The sequence below is a fragment of the Camarhynchus parvulus genome, chromosome 9 (genome assembly GCF_901933205.1).
Source record: "Camarhynchus parvulus chromosome 9, STF_HiC, whole genome shotgun sequence".
Lineage (NCBI taxonomy): Eukaryota > Metazoa > Chordata > Aves > Passeriformes > Thraupidae > Camarhynchus > Camarhynchus parvulus.
Window position 1 is genome coordinate 19,142,349 of NC_044579.1, and position 14,864 is coordinate 19,157,212.

At 42.6% G+C, this 14,864-nt stretch overlaps 1 protein-coding gene across 2 annotated transcripts in view; it reads left to right on the top strand.

The window, feature by feature from the left end:
• STAG1 (stromal antigen 1) overlaps positions 1 to 14,864 on the top strand; it is a 154,151-nt gene that overhangs the window by 132,862 nt on the left and 6,425 nt on the right. For both annotated transcript variants that reach the window (XM_030954533.1, XM_030954534.1), the window contains exons 23-29: positions 1,399 to 1,491; positions 4,032 to 4,206; positions 4,953 to 5,092; positions 6,706 to 6,807; positions 8,290 to 8,438; positions 9,478 to 9,606; positions 12,995 to 13,200. In XM_030954533.1, coding sequence (XP_030810393.1) covers positions 1,399 to 1,491; positions 4,032 to 4,206; positions 4,953 to 5,092; positions 6,706 to 6,807; positions 8,290 to 8,438; positions 9,478 to 9,606; positions 12,995 to 13,200 — 994 coding nt within the window. The remainder of the gene's footprint in view (positions 1 to 1,398; positions 1,492 to 4,031; positions 4,207 to 4,952; positions 5,093 to 6,705; positions 6,808 to 8,289; positions 8,439 to 9,477; positions 9,607 to 12,994; positions 13,201 to 14,864) is intronic.

Sequence of the window (14,864 nt, forward strand, 5' to 3'; positions counted from 1 at the left end):
GACAGAAAGAAAAATGGGAGACACACTTATTCCCTTTTTAACCTGTATGTAGGTTTTAGTTTCTCTGTTCAATTCATGAACATCTAAATGGAAGGTAATTGCAATAGAAAGTAGAAAGCAATTCCAGTGCTTGCAGGGGTAAATCAGGTGATTTGTAACAGTGAACTGATAAGCCTGGCATCAGTCCTAGGTAGAATCTTGGAGTGGGAGATAGAAAACACAGTTGGTACAAAGCTGAAGGGCCAACAGCTAAGATTGGAACAAACACATCCATTTCTTATTGACAAGATTGCATTTTTGACTGAGAAGAAAATCAATTGAAACACCAGTGTATCTAAGACATTAATACCACATTGCATTTTAGGTGCATGTTTGGATTTAATGTAACTCATATTCAATAGCTCAAAACTGATCCATATATGAAAGAAAAAATGTGAATAATCCTTGCATAGTGGAATAATTTCTGATGCATTCTGGCAGAGATCTGTTCTCTCCTAATAAAAGGGTCGTTTTTATCAGTCATCTGGGAAGGCCCTGAAAATGGGGATGATGTCGATCAATTGGCGAACAAAACACAATTTAAAATTTTTTAAAAGAAGCATCTTAATGCTGCCAAATGAAAGGTTTATATTCAGGAAAAAAGAGGGGTGATTAATGGCAAGTTGTGGATTAGAACAGAGCAGAACTGTTTTAGAGATTCTGTAATGGCAGGGTAATGCAGTGGCACCATGGCTGCATCATCAGAGAAAAACTGCTCAGGAATAGGAAGGTGAGGGAGTGCACAGACCTTGAGTGTCCATATCAGCAAACTCCACTCACTCCATTGGAAGTGATGAGAAATCCAGAGCTTTGGGAACACTCTGGGTGCTTGGGCATGCTGGCAGTCCTGTGTTGTGCTGTGAACCAGCACAGGGAGAACATATGGACCACAAAAAGGCTCTGCAGTAAACACAGAACAGCGAGAGCTCGTGGCAGGAAGCACAAGAAAAGCTAAAACCAGAACTGAGACACATGGGCTGAACAGCATCAGTAAAACATTTCAGCAGGGAAAACATTGCATGGGCATTTTGTAGGTTCTTCACATTGCTTGGAGGTTGTTCTGCAGGACATTGCCTCTTGAGAGGGCTGTCCTGGGGAAGGTCTGCAGAGCAGGGGCCAGCTATCCTGCTGTGAATTTATCTCATTTCATTTCATTTGGGGTTCTTGTTTTCTTCTTGGTGATTGGTTCATCATCACTGTGAAACCAAGGGACTGTTTCTGTGTATGTTCTTTTTGAATAGCTCATTTCTTTCACAGCTTTTTGTACAATGTATGAAATCACCACCATTTCTTTATTTTGCTTCCTCCGAGAAACTTCTTACTAATTTTTATATACTTTTTTTTTAATCTTTATTCCAGGAGGACTTGTTGGTATTGAGGAAAACTGTGAAATCCTTCCTGGCTGTCTGCCAGCAGTGTCTATCAAATGTCAACACTCCAGTCAAAGAACAGGTAATGTCTGACTCTTAGAAAAGTGTGAGTATTAAATTGTAGTAAAACTCAAGACAACACTACATCAAACTTAAAGTAAAATAATCTGTGCTCCTGTCTAAATAAATCTGAGCAAGCAGCCCAGAAGACCAGCTGTATTAACAGAACTTCCAAAGCACAGCTCAGAACAAATTAACTTTTGATTAACAGTGAGTAAGGATTACCTGGATGCTCAGGCTCATCTCCAGCCCTCGTGACTTCAGGCATCCAACTCAGTCACCTCAGATGAAAGACTTTTCCTGCAGACACTGCATTAAAAGATGGAAATAGGCACTTTTGGAGGGTGACTGAGACCTCAAATGGGCTGAATATTTTTGGATTTTTTCCCATTGAATCAAATTTGTTGAAATAATTAAAATTTTTGTTGAAATAATTAAATCTGTCTCTGCAGGACACAGTAGCTGGTTTGTTAGCTGAGGTTATGTGAATATACACTGATTTATGTCAGTGACATTTGTCTACAAATGGCATTTCTATCAGACCTCCCCAGATTTTGTAGAGTATAACTAATAACTGGCCTGGGTTTTTTGCCTGTGGTATTTAAAAGATAATACTTCTTAAAAGACACTTTTATTTCTTTGAAAGATAGCTCTGCTTGGCATTTACTCTCTGTTCTTCAGATTGCTAAATATAAACATTAAATGCTCAGAGATGTCAGTAGTTTATGTATTTCTAAAAGACTTGTGTGTCATTGGCTTCCAGCTGATTTTACATTAGTAATTGTTTTTTAAAATTCAGAGTAGTTACTCTTGACATATTATATTAATATTGTATAATGTGAAAATATCTTCTAGCTCCATGCAAATACCTCCCAGCTCAAGCTGGACCTGCCATCCTTCCTGCCTCGGCAAATAGCAAATGTTCCTTCCCATTCCTGCAGTGGGTTTCTTCTTGAGGTGTATTAACATGGGTTTGTTCTCTTCTTGCCAGTCGCCAAAAGGGTTTCTTTGTTGATAATTTAAACTTTCTTTAGAAGCTCCTTTGCAGTTCCCATTTGTGGGGAAGTTTTCAAGCCTCAGCCAGACAAACCCACGCCCAGGCAGGCCCAGAGAGAGTGAGTGTCCTGGGCAGAGTAGGCTGGAGACTCCAGGGACCCATTCCAGCTGACTCCTCTATGTTTTGCTTTTGTTTTCTTCCTTAAAAAGTATATTTCTGTGAGTGCAGGACTGCTACTTATTGCTTTTGTTTTACTGGATTTTTTTGAGAATTTTGTGCAAATTGTGTCCCTACCATACTTGATCCTTGTTCCAGACATTCTTTCCAGACAAAGTTGATGTCCATATCAAAGGAAGAAAAAATGTATGAAGTATTTAGAGAAACAAGACTGAAACATTTCAACTTTTCCATGAGTGTTTGAGGGAAATAAATATCCTGTGACTAAGCCCACTGCTGCCTTTATATTGGACAGAACTCAGCACCAGCAGTGCATTACTCATCTGCTCTTTTTTAGAGGTCTGCATTAGGAAGAGCTTCATTCTGTTGAGTATCAGGGGAGTTTAGAGCAGGTGAGATCATCACTGGAATGAATCACAGCCTTTTGGATAAAAGGGAGAAAAATCCCAAATAGCAACATCTGTTGCTAAGGTCTCAACAGAACGTAGTTTACAATGATTTGTATCTGTTCTTGCCTGAGTGTAGCTCATTCAGATTTTATAACATACTCCCAGAAATAAGGGAGCCACTAGGAAGTTCAGCATTTACAGATTTTATTTTGGAAATTTGTGAAGTTTTCAGAACCTGAGGTTAAAAATAGAGAAGCTATGAAGAAAAAGGCTATGGAAAGGTGCTGAATGTGATCAAATGGGCTGTGAGACACCAGCAGAAGCCATGTGGGGGCAAAGCAGTGTTATTGCCATGCAGGAATGAGCCCTTGGAAGGAAGGAAGGTAGTGACAGCTGCCTTCTTTCCTGTCTCAGGTAAGGAGGGTATATTAGTAATGAGCATAAATCATGGACAATTCTGCCCAGGATGGCTTTTGTCTGATTTGAAAACTGTGCAGACAAACTTGGTTCTTTTTTTGCAAGAGCTTTTGATGAAATTCTGCAGGAATGTCCTTGCTGTGGCTGTTTGTCTGTATTTTTGGGGTCTGACAGTGACTCAGCTTGAATTTTCCCTCGGTGTTGTTCATGTTTTTACTTGTTTGATTTTTTGACTGTTTATCAAAAGAGGTGTGCTCTCTTTACTACAAATTTTGCTGCAGGCCTTGGATCAGAGGTAGATTTAGAGTTCTTTTCCTGGAGAAGAAATGGAAGTTTAATACGGGTCATGTGGGACATGGAGAAGGTAATAACCACAGTTCCTGACCTAGGAACCAAGGGCACAGCATTCCAAAGCAGAGGAAACCATAATGGAAAACTTTTCACAGCACATAAACAGCTCCACCTGAGAACAGTTTAAGAAGCTGTTTAATAATTGCAGGGGATATCTGGAAATTAGATCAGTGGTACCTTATGTTTTCCTTTCTTGACTTTTCACTGCATTCATTCTCTTCTGCCTTGCAGGCTTTCATGCTGCTCTGTGATCTCCTGATGATTTTTAGTCACCAGCTGATGACGGGAGGTCGAGAAGGGCTCCAGCCTTTGGTGTTCAATCCAGACTCAGGCCTCCAGTCAGAACTTCTCAGTTTTGTCATGGATCATGTGTTTATTGACCAAGATGATGAAAATCAGAGCATGGGTATGTTTAGCTTTTTTTCATACCAGACACAGAAGAAAGGAGAAAACAGAATTTTCTGATCAGTTTATTCAGATGTTTTCAGAAGTATTCCTACTTTTTGGAAGGTCACTACTCTGAAGTTTCTTATATAAGTTGTGGAATATGCTTTTATTATATAATAACTATATTTAAGATTTTATTTGTGCAGTTTATTTTTCATTCACAGAGTAAAGCCTTGCATAGGAACTTAATATTTATGGCATTGCCATTCAGTGTTAATGCTTCTTACAACTGGATTTTACTTCCTGTTGTTCAGAGCATTGATTTCACATCTGAAAATCCAAGGCATGCAGAAGTATTGGTGGTTCTGATTTTTCCTTTGTTAAATATTTATAGCTTAATCACATTAATGGAGCCTCTGTGAAGGTTCTGTGTTTGAGAAGTTAAGGAGGAGCATTCAGCAAGAGTTCACTGTAGCCTTTCACAGGCTGTAGGAAATTAATGACTCAGTTTGATGTGGATTATATCCAGGATCTCCTCAGGATTATAGAGAGCAGCTTTGGTGAGTGGTGTGTCATGTACCTAAACTTCCCTGGAAGTTTCCAAGTAGGCAGGACTCAAGACTTACCACCTTTCATTTTAGCTTCTTCTCCAACAATCATTCTTGCTTCATGTTCAAGAATTGATTTTTTTTCTAAAAGCTCCCCTTAGATAATGTTGTTTTAGAACTTAACAGTTACTTACAAAGATTCTGATGATGCTTTCAGAGGGAGATGAAGAAGATGAAGCCAACAAAATAGAAGCTTTACATAAGAGAAGAAACCTTCTGGCTGCCTTTAGCAAGCTGATAATTTATGACATTGTGGACATGCATGCAGCAGCAGATATCTTCAAACATTATATGAAGGTACAGGCCCTGCATCCTCCTGTCCTGACAGAGCCCAGTCTGCAGTGTTAGGGCTTCTGCCAGGACTGTGCTACAGTCCAAACACTCCTGAAAACCTTTTCAGCTTTATTTGATCCTGTGTGGTACTTTTTCCTTTCTAAACAACACCTGGCACTGAGCAGTAGCGAGCTCTGACCTCACCCTCCTTGTAGCACATGTGCTTTAAGGCAGCACCTAAAGCTGCTCCTGAGGTGCTGAGTAATTCCAGAGAGGCTCCACTCTACAGACAGTTTCTTACCCTGCTTCTCAGATCCATCTCTAGAATCCCCAGGAGGTTTTACCTGTTCCATGCCATGTTCCACTGTCACTGTCCCAGGCTTGGTGCTTGCCCTGAGGCAGCAGGGATCTTGTCAGAGGAGGTTGGTTTAAACAGGACAGCAGGAAAAAAAAGCTCTGTGTGGTTGTGCTGTAAGTGGGTCTGTGGTGACTGAGTGTCTTCTCAGCTTTGGCTGCTTCCACAGAGCTTTCAGGCCCAGTGAAGGTCAGGAGGACCTGAGCTCCTCCTGCCCCTGTACATGGGAGGTCACCTGCCAGAACAGGCACATCAGCAGTCCTGCCACTGACCCCCCAGGTCCTGTCCCACCTGTCCCTGCAGGGGATTGTCATCCCAGAGGTGACAATCCAGCAGATCTTTACTCTACACACTGTTTGAGATGTTGATGTGAAACATAAAGGGTTTAACTTGAAATTCTCCTGTTCATCAGGCACACATAGCACAGTAAAATTCTCAGGACACACTGTAGCCATCAGTCAGGGTTAGTGTTGCTTAGGGATTGTTTGCCAGAGTGGGAGTTTGAAACTGAAGCTGTGACCATCCAGCTGAGTTCCCTCCCTGCTGCTCCAGGTTGGGCTTCTCCTCTCCCTACACCTCTCCTCTTAAAACTGGGGGAGGGGGAGAGAAATTTAATTTGAATTAGTACCAAAGATGGCAAAAGCAGTATTTTAGAGGGACTGAAAAGAAGTGACTGCAAATGCAGAAACATCAATGAGGCTGAAAGAATACTGTTGAGAAAAAAAATATATTCTCAACTTGGAATTTGTAATGATAATACAGCTTTTCTACCCAGATGGGCAGCACCATAGGCTGTGGCTTTCAGCAACCATTCTGTTAACATAAAGAGAAACAGCATTCCATGCTGACTCATTCTTTACTCCACTTTTTGGCTGCAGTGAATGCCTTTCCCCTCAATGTACAAGGAGCACACACCTCTGTGCTGGTGTCTGTTCACACCTGCTTCTTAGGGGGTGTTGGATCATGTTGTTGCTTGGAATTGGCAGCCATGGGTCACCTTCATCAAGTGCTTAGTTTGGGGCAGGAAATGCTCTTTTGTTTGGTTTTCAACATGTTTGTTACAAAAGATAATAAATACAGAAGTTCCTTACCTCATCACAGGGTTTGGTTTAAATTTTGATACTGAAATGTTGCCCCCACTCACACCAAAAATCTGGATTTGAGCAACTGCTGCCTTTTCAAATCAAGAATTACAAGTAATCATTCTCTTGGGAAAACTGTAAGAAATTGTATAAGAGATTTGATTTAAAGTTTTTGAATTTTTTTCACATTTGTTTCTTAGTACTACAACGACTACGGAGATATCATTAAGGAAACCCTGAGCAAAACCAGGCAAATTGATAAAATCCAGTGTGCAAAGACACTCATTCTCAGTTTGCAACAGGTAAGAGCATTGATTTTTTTGTTAGAAATGCCTCATTGCAAAAAGCCCTGGCCAGGATTTCCTCTGATACACTTTACAGGAAAGCAGAACTGCTGCACTTCCTTAGGACATTTTCTTCATTTTCCTGCTCCCCAGTTCAGGCTGTCACTGCCCCTGTGTCTCAGTAATCTCTGTCTCCATAGGCCCACACTGGCAAAGCTTGAGCAGATAAAAATGGAAGGGAGGGACAGAAGAGCCTTGGAGGCAGTTTGATTCAAGCTGATTCATGGCATTTGTTTATTGATCCTGAGTCAACAAGAAGAATTAGGATGGCTTTTTGTTCTTAACATTTGCTGAAGTAATGCATCTTCCTTATACTTTGTCTAAATACTGATGATTTTTTCAAATTTCAAGCTAATTAAATCTTCCAATACTGTTAGACATGTTTTTTCCCAGAAAAATTCTGTTTACATCACCCATAAATTACTGCCTGGTGATGAAATCTATCAAGCAACAGCACAAAGTGCACTAAATACCACTTAGGCCCTTGAAGTACCAGCTATAGCCATTGCAAGGAGAAATTACTTCTGCTAATTAGATGCTTTCAAATGAGCTGGACCTCCCAAAATCCCTTCCTAAGGGATTTGCTGTAGCAATCTGGAAGCTGAGAGAGATCTGTGCAAACCTGAGAAAAACAAATGTACTTCCAGAAGAATCAGGGAGTGTCAAAGCAGCCCATGCCTGTAAAACTTGGAGAGGAGGAAGCAGGTGCCATAGATCAGTCAGGCTGACAAAATTCCATGAAAAAAGTAATGAGAGGAGCTCTTTGCAAGTGCCTCAATGACAGGTAGCAGCCAGTGTGGATTTGTCAAGGAGGAATCCTGTCCAATTAAGTTGCTGTCATTAATTACATGGTAACAGAGCTTGTGGAGATGAGAGAAACAGTGGCTGTAATGGAGCCTGATTTAATATCCTCACTGGCACTGTCTGTCAGGATGCTCTCAGCAACCAGCGAGAGAAATGGGGTGTAAATGGCAGTGCCAGGAGAGGTGGAACTGGCTGGAAAAGCATCAAGCATTTCAGTACTGTAATGGGAGGGCCTTGGAGGCAGCAGTGCTGGGCAAACACAGGCACAGAGGCTACAGTGGAGGAGCTGCAGTTTTGATCCCCAAATTCAGAGCACCACCAATCTGATGGGTGATGGAGGTGCTTAAGAGAGCAGCACGAGAATGCAGAACCTTCTTGATGAGTTGGGAGAATGATAGATGGAATTCAGGGAGGGTGGGTGCAGAATTCCACCAAAATAACTCCATACAAGTACAAGATGGGGGACAGCTGGCAAACAGCAGAGGGACAGAAGAAATTCTGGCAGGTGACAGGGACTCCATTATGTCTCAGTCATCACAAAGGCCATTCTCCGATGGAGCAGGTTTAGAACCCAAGTCTTTCTCAATAAAAGTGTTTCCCAGCTCACAGATATCAACCTCTGAACTCTCTCTGCAGCTGTTCAATGAGCTTGTTCAGGAGCAAGGTCCCAACCTGGACAGGACATCTGCCCATGTCAGTGGCATTAAGGAGCTGGCCCGGAGGTTTGCCCTCACTTTTGGCTTGGATCAGATCAAGACAAGAGAGGCTGTGGCCACATTACACAAGTAAGTGGTGGTAAATAAACTAGATTTTTACACTACTTCAGATTAAAACTCTTGTTCACCATTCCCTTTCTCAGGATACGTAATCTCAACAGGCTATGGAAAAATTATATTTTTTTTTCTGCTTTAATTGGAGGGGTCTACATGTGTTGGAGGGGTCTACATGTATTGGAGGGGTCTACATGTTCCTTTTTACATGTAGGTAGAAAGGAAACAAACTAGCTGCTACCTAATTATTTATTGGAATTTATTGGCATGGTTATGTTTATCTCAGGTGGATTGTATCTAACAACTGAGGATGGTTCTTTGTTCCACACCACTGTGGATTCTGGAGGAACCAAGGGCTGTTACGAAAAGATTCTCTGAAAATATTTTGGAAATCTTTTAAAGTAGACTGAAAATTTTTATGCAACTGCTGCATAGAAAAGCATGGAAAGGTTCTGCTAAATTTAAATTATGACTTTGCCATGCCCTAAAAAAGTTCAAATGCTAAGGTTTGGTGTCTCAGAGACTCAGTCCTTGAGACTGAGATCAGCACGGCTCGGTCAGGATGCACCAGACACTGTCCCCAGCCAGGGAGGAGTCAGGGGACACTTGTGCCTTGCTGGGTGAGGGAAGGGATAGTGTTCTCTTTAGTCACAGGTGACAGAGCAGAACCAAGTGTGTCCCTGCTCTGGGGACCCAGTTCTCTGCTCTGGCTGCAGAGGTTGGCTCCTGTTTGATGTGACACATTCCATGGAGCTCCTGCCCTGGGCTGCTCCTGCCCAGTTCCCTCTTACAGGGACTGGCCATGTGCTTATCTGAGGGGGTCTCACAAATCCACAGGGAATTCTGCATTCCCTTTTATCCAAAAGCTGCTTTTGCTGCTAATGGGGAATTACATTGTCATGGGACCTGAGGATTCAAACAGTTTCATCACAGCTCAGATTTGGGACAGCTTGTTTGGGTGTTGGGTTAGGCTTTTTGTTTGCTTTTTTGGGTTTTGGGGTTTTTTTGGTTTTTGTTGTAAATGTCTGAACATGTTAATATTTCTGTACTGTAGAGATGGCATAGAGTTTGCCTTCAAATACCAGAATCAGAAAGGACAAGACTATCCACCTCCTAACCTTGCTTTCCTGGAAGTGCTCAGTGAATTTTCTTCCAAACTCCTGCGACAGGACAAAAAGACTGTGTAAGTAATGCTCTGTTTTCTTCCCTGGGCTCTGTTAATCCCTGCACTGTGGGTTTCAGCTCTCTACTTTGAGGTCTCTACAATCTAACTAGGGCTGCAGAAAGTCCATGAGACATTTCACATACATACTTACTCATCCTTTTGTGTTTTAAAGTAATAAAAAAAAAAGGGAAAAGAAATTTAGACCCACTAACGAGGTGAGTTTGAGACCTCTCAAAACAATTTTATTTAAAATTTCTCATGGGGTATTGAAAATAAAACGTCCTTTTTTAGGCTAGAAGAAAGCAAATTAAACATTATCAATGTGAAATTAAACATTATCAGTGCAGGGAATTTACAGGTTGTCACCACTGCAGAAACACATTTCTGTCTTTATTTACATAAATTGTAAACCTATATTTGTTGTTTCTTTTAATATATTGGAAGAGGACTCCAGTCAAACATCAGCCAAGCACTCTCTGCCCAGTGTGGAACTAAATTCACTGAATAACTTTATGACCAGTTTAGAAGTGCACTTGCCAGATCTGCTGATTTGTGGTTATAGATGCCTTTCCAGTCAATTCTGTGACCTCACTGAGTGTGAGTCAAAAATCAACTGGAGTGGCCTCAACTGATTCTTTCTGTCAGACCTTGCTGTGAAGGTTTGACAGATGTTTTTCTGTGAAGACATTTCTTTTAAAGGACTTTTCTGTTAGGGTTAACAACTATGAACATTACAGCTTCATCTGTGCAGTAAGAAATGCAGCTTGGTTAACTTTGTATAATTTTTAATGTGTACACACTTGAACCAATTTCACTTTTTCATTGTATCAATAATTTCTCAAGTCAGTGAATACTGTAGGAGAATAGTTAAAGGAGCTAGGGAATGGGATGATCCAGTTAGGCTGGCTTGGCACTCCCATTTGTGCATCTGCTCTCCATTGTTATATCCTGGAATCTTGTCAGCCTCTCTCCTCTTCCTCGGGACAAGACTTAAGGATAACAGGATTTTATGGCTTGTCTTAGCTGAGCTGTAGGTTCTCTACATGGTGGTTTAAGTGCCACTGGCCTGTTTCCTGTTGAATTTAGTGAAGTTTAGCCTTTCAGCAGAGTCATCCCTTCCATAAGTTTCCAGTGTCTGACACTTAAAGTTACATCATGCTGCCCCTGACAGCTTCTGTTAACCTGAGCCTTTGAGTGAAATTCAGTTCTTTGGGACATTCTGTTTCTTCACCTTCCTTGTTACCATTTAAATTCTTTCTCAAAGGTTCCCCTGCCCACATGCACAACCAGTGGCTGTTCCTGCAGGAGTATAAGCATTGCTGTGGTGGAAAATTTACACCTGAGCTATTGACCTCAGCTGAATCTGATGATCATGAAAAGAAATAGGTCCTTTAGGGCCTGATCTGTTCCAGCCTGCTGTGTTGGGATGAGTTCAGCCCTGCCCCAGACTCCACAGGCAGTTGTGACTATGAGAAGGGTCAGCACAATTTGCTGACATGTGAGGATTCTGTGGAGGTGGCTCCACTCCTGCCCAGAGTGCTCCACTGACAGGACCGGAGGGGGATGCTGGATTTGCCCTTTTCTGTAGCTCCTCCAATCCATAGGGACCTCTCCCCCACCACAGGGGCTGCCTGTGTGCAGGAAGGTCCATGACCACCATCTGCTGGAGAAGTCTCATGTTCAGGATCACTTCCCTCCATGCCCAGAGGCCCTCCTCAGACTCAGCAAAGGACTCTTGGCTGCAGCCAGAAGTGCTCTGGAGCCCTCACAGTCTCAGGAACACGGGGTTGCCTGCCTGCCCAGGTTCTCCAGCTTGGCTTCTCTGCCTCAACCCCCAAATCATGCACCTGAGGGCCTGCAGGTGTCAGGGCATTGCTCCAGGACACCCTTCCTGACAGGCTCCAGCACACACTGCTGTTCCACAGGGCTTCTGCTTCCTTCTGCTGGGCTGCTGGCTTTTTCCTCTGGGGCTAGAAGAGGGAGAAGCTTCCAGTTTGGGAGTGAAGCAGCCACACTGATTTAATTTAGTTTTCCTAGCCTGTTAATCTGGCTACTCATTTTATGAGTAACCTTCAGAAGTGGTGATAGCCATTTATGGATTTATTTAAATCTATGGATTTCACATAAAAGTGTTCATGGTAAGGTGCCAGACTCATACAGCTGCAGAAAAAGAATTTGTACTAACAGTGTTACAAACCCATTAAGGCAGATACAGGGCAGGGAAATTCTGAGGAACTAATTTAGGACAGAATAGAGGAGATTGTCCTTGGAGGCACTTATTTCCATTTATTTCTCTCAAAGACACAGTTGGCTGAGACTGAACACTGACTTGTGGGTGTCAGGTGAGGTAGAGCCTCAATGTGGTTGAGGTCCACTGAGCTCAGATTTGATAGGAACTGCCAGTGTGAAGCTCCCCCAAAATGCTGAGCGAAGATGTCTCAAGTTTGGCATCCAGGCAGTAAAGAGCTCCCAAGTGGTGTCGTTTTCCTCCTTCACAGTTTGGCTATAAACATGCAATCTGGTTCTATAAATACAAATTGGAGGTAGAAAAACTTCTTACTTTCCAAGACTCTTCTGCAGGTAGGTTCTCTGAAGCCATGAAGCAGTCAAGTGGCACAGTTGGGTACCATAAAATAGAGAATACACTAAGATTTTTCCATTACTGCCAGGTTTGGGAGTTAATATTCACATGGAAAAGGGAAGGGGGAAGCATTGACAATATTCGATAAAAGAGTAGACAGGAACCTGCTGTTTCTTGAACAGTTATACCATTCACTGAATCAAAAAAACTGATGTGATGTCACCCTCCCATGAGCAGTGTGGCTCCTGGGCCTGTTCTGGAGCTGGGCTGTGTAACAACTCTGAGCTGCCATGAGCTACAGAGGAAACCCCCTGCCTTTCCATGTGGAATGTGTGGAGTTGACTCCCACTGCTGGCAACCTGGCAAGGTGGTATTAAAGGAAATTGTGACTGAAGGGTGCAGGAAGTACCTGAGTTCTCTTACCAAACTTCTGAATGTTTGGTTCTGCAGCCAAACTCATTAGAATAACGTTTATAGATTTGCATGTTCATTTTAGAGATTACTTCTGATTCCATAATTAAATAATCAATGGAAAAAGAAAACAGTTTCTATGCCATCCACACCAGGAGGGAGTTGTTGGTTCCTCCTTTCAGTTAACATGTGTGCACTGGACTTTTCATGGCAGTGAACCAGGTGTTCAAATTTCTTGTGGAAAAATAAATGGCTGCATTTGACAAACCCATTTCTCTTGTTCCAGGATGCCAAAGGGCATCCTGCATCCTTGCAGCAGTGGCTCTGAGGCAGCCTGCCTGCTGACACAGCGGCCATATCCAGGTGTCTGTGGGGGGATTGCTGCACTCTGTAGCCCCTGTCTTTCCTTTCTAGGCACACCTACTTGGAGAAGTTCCTGACAGAGCAGATGATGGAGAGAAGAGAGGACGTGTGGCTGCCGCTGATCTCGTACCGGAACTCGCTGGTGACGGGCGGCGAGGACGACAGGATGTCAGTGAACAGCGGCAGCAGCAGCAGCAAGGCCTCCTCCGTGAGGAACAAGAAGGGCCGACCCCCCCTCCACAAAAAGAGAGTGGAAGGTTTGTGAGGGCACAGGGCACAGGGCTTTGGCATGCTGGACACTCAGGAGAGGGAACTTGACCAATTCATGCAGAAACACATGATATTCTGGATGTGGCAGAACCAAGGCATCTGTTCTGCTGGTTCTGTCAGGCCTGGATGTGCCTTTAGGGGAAATAGCACCACAGCCCCCTGTTCTTGTTTGTCTTGACCAAAATTGGCAATCAGAACTGTTAAAAGCTGTTATTGCTGGTGTTTGTGAAGTTACCTGCTCTTTCTCACTCCTAGAATGCTGGATTTCTGCCTGTGGTTCCCTCTGGGGAGTTGTTAATTCTCAGGGATTTGGAACAGATTCCAGGCAGAAATTCTGATAACAGATCTCTGTTGTTGCAGGGCCATTGGGAACATTAAAAAGACACCATATTTGTTTAAAATAGTACTGATAATCTAGTGTTGTCTGCATTTACTCTTTCTGGGACCTCAGATGTGTTCATCAGGAATCTGGCTGTGATAGCAAATTTCTTACAAGGCTGCATCTGTTCCTGGTCAATCTGTGCTGTAGTTTGGACTTTTGTGAATACTAATTTGCTGTTCTACTACACAGTAGATGTGAGTGGGATCTTAAACTTCAGGGTTTTTTCTAAGTTCAGTATCTATGGCAGGAATCCCTCAGTAAGGAATCTAGTGCCCATTTGCCTGAATATGCAGCAATTTCCCAAAATACTCCCCAAAAGTTTGCCCATACAGCCAGTCCATTCTCCACTGCAGCTCATGGTGAGCAGTCCCTGCACCAGGTCCTTCTCACAGCCAACCTCCACTGTAGGTACATCAAATACTGGCTCCTCTCTTCAGGCACTGTTTTTCTTCTTTCAGGACACCAAGATTTTCACAGAATTCAGCCACTGAGGTTTTCTTCTTTCCTCTTGTTGCCATTTTCATTCTATTCTACTGTATTTTACCAATATCTTATTTTTTTACCCTGGGGTGTGTAGTAGCATCTTTGCCCCTCACTAAGGCAAATCTCAGGCTTAAGATGTAGTTTTTGGGCTTTGCTTATCTCATACATTTTTGTGTCACCCTCTTTCAGTGATCAGTAGAAGGGAGAATTGATTTCCAACACTGTCCATTTGAGAATCTGTTTGTTTGTTTGGGTTTTTGTTTGTGGGTTTTTTGTTTTGTTTGTTTGGTTTGTTTCTTTAATTTCCACTCTAAAGGATCTAACAGGAGAAAGGTCACTGCAGAAATTACTGTGGCATCAAAGAACCATATCCAGTCCCCTCTGGTTCCTTTCTCACCTAAATCCAGCATGGACTGGCTTGGAGAACATTCCCTGTTGCTTCTAAGAGGAAATGTGCTCTGTGACATTTCTTCAAGATGCCTTAAGCAACAGGTTTTTTTTTTAAAAATCCTAACGTGAAAATGATTGAAAAGTAAAATTGAGAATAAATAGGCAGCTTTTTAGACAACATTTATGCCTAAAGGGTAGTAAAAGGCAATGGAAGGGTGAACAGATCCATGGAGATCCCCATCTACTTTTCTCACCACACATTTCCTGTTAGTAAATCTGTGATCTTGTCATCTCTGTTGTCATCTCCTGTCTTTCACGCCAGCAACTGAATTTTTTGTGTGTTTCTCTGGCTGCACACTTCCTGCTCTAACCTATTCTCAAGTCCTCCCTCTTCCC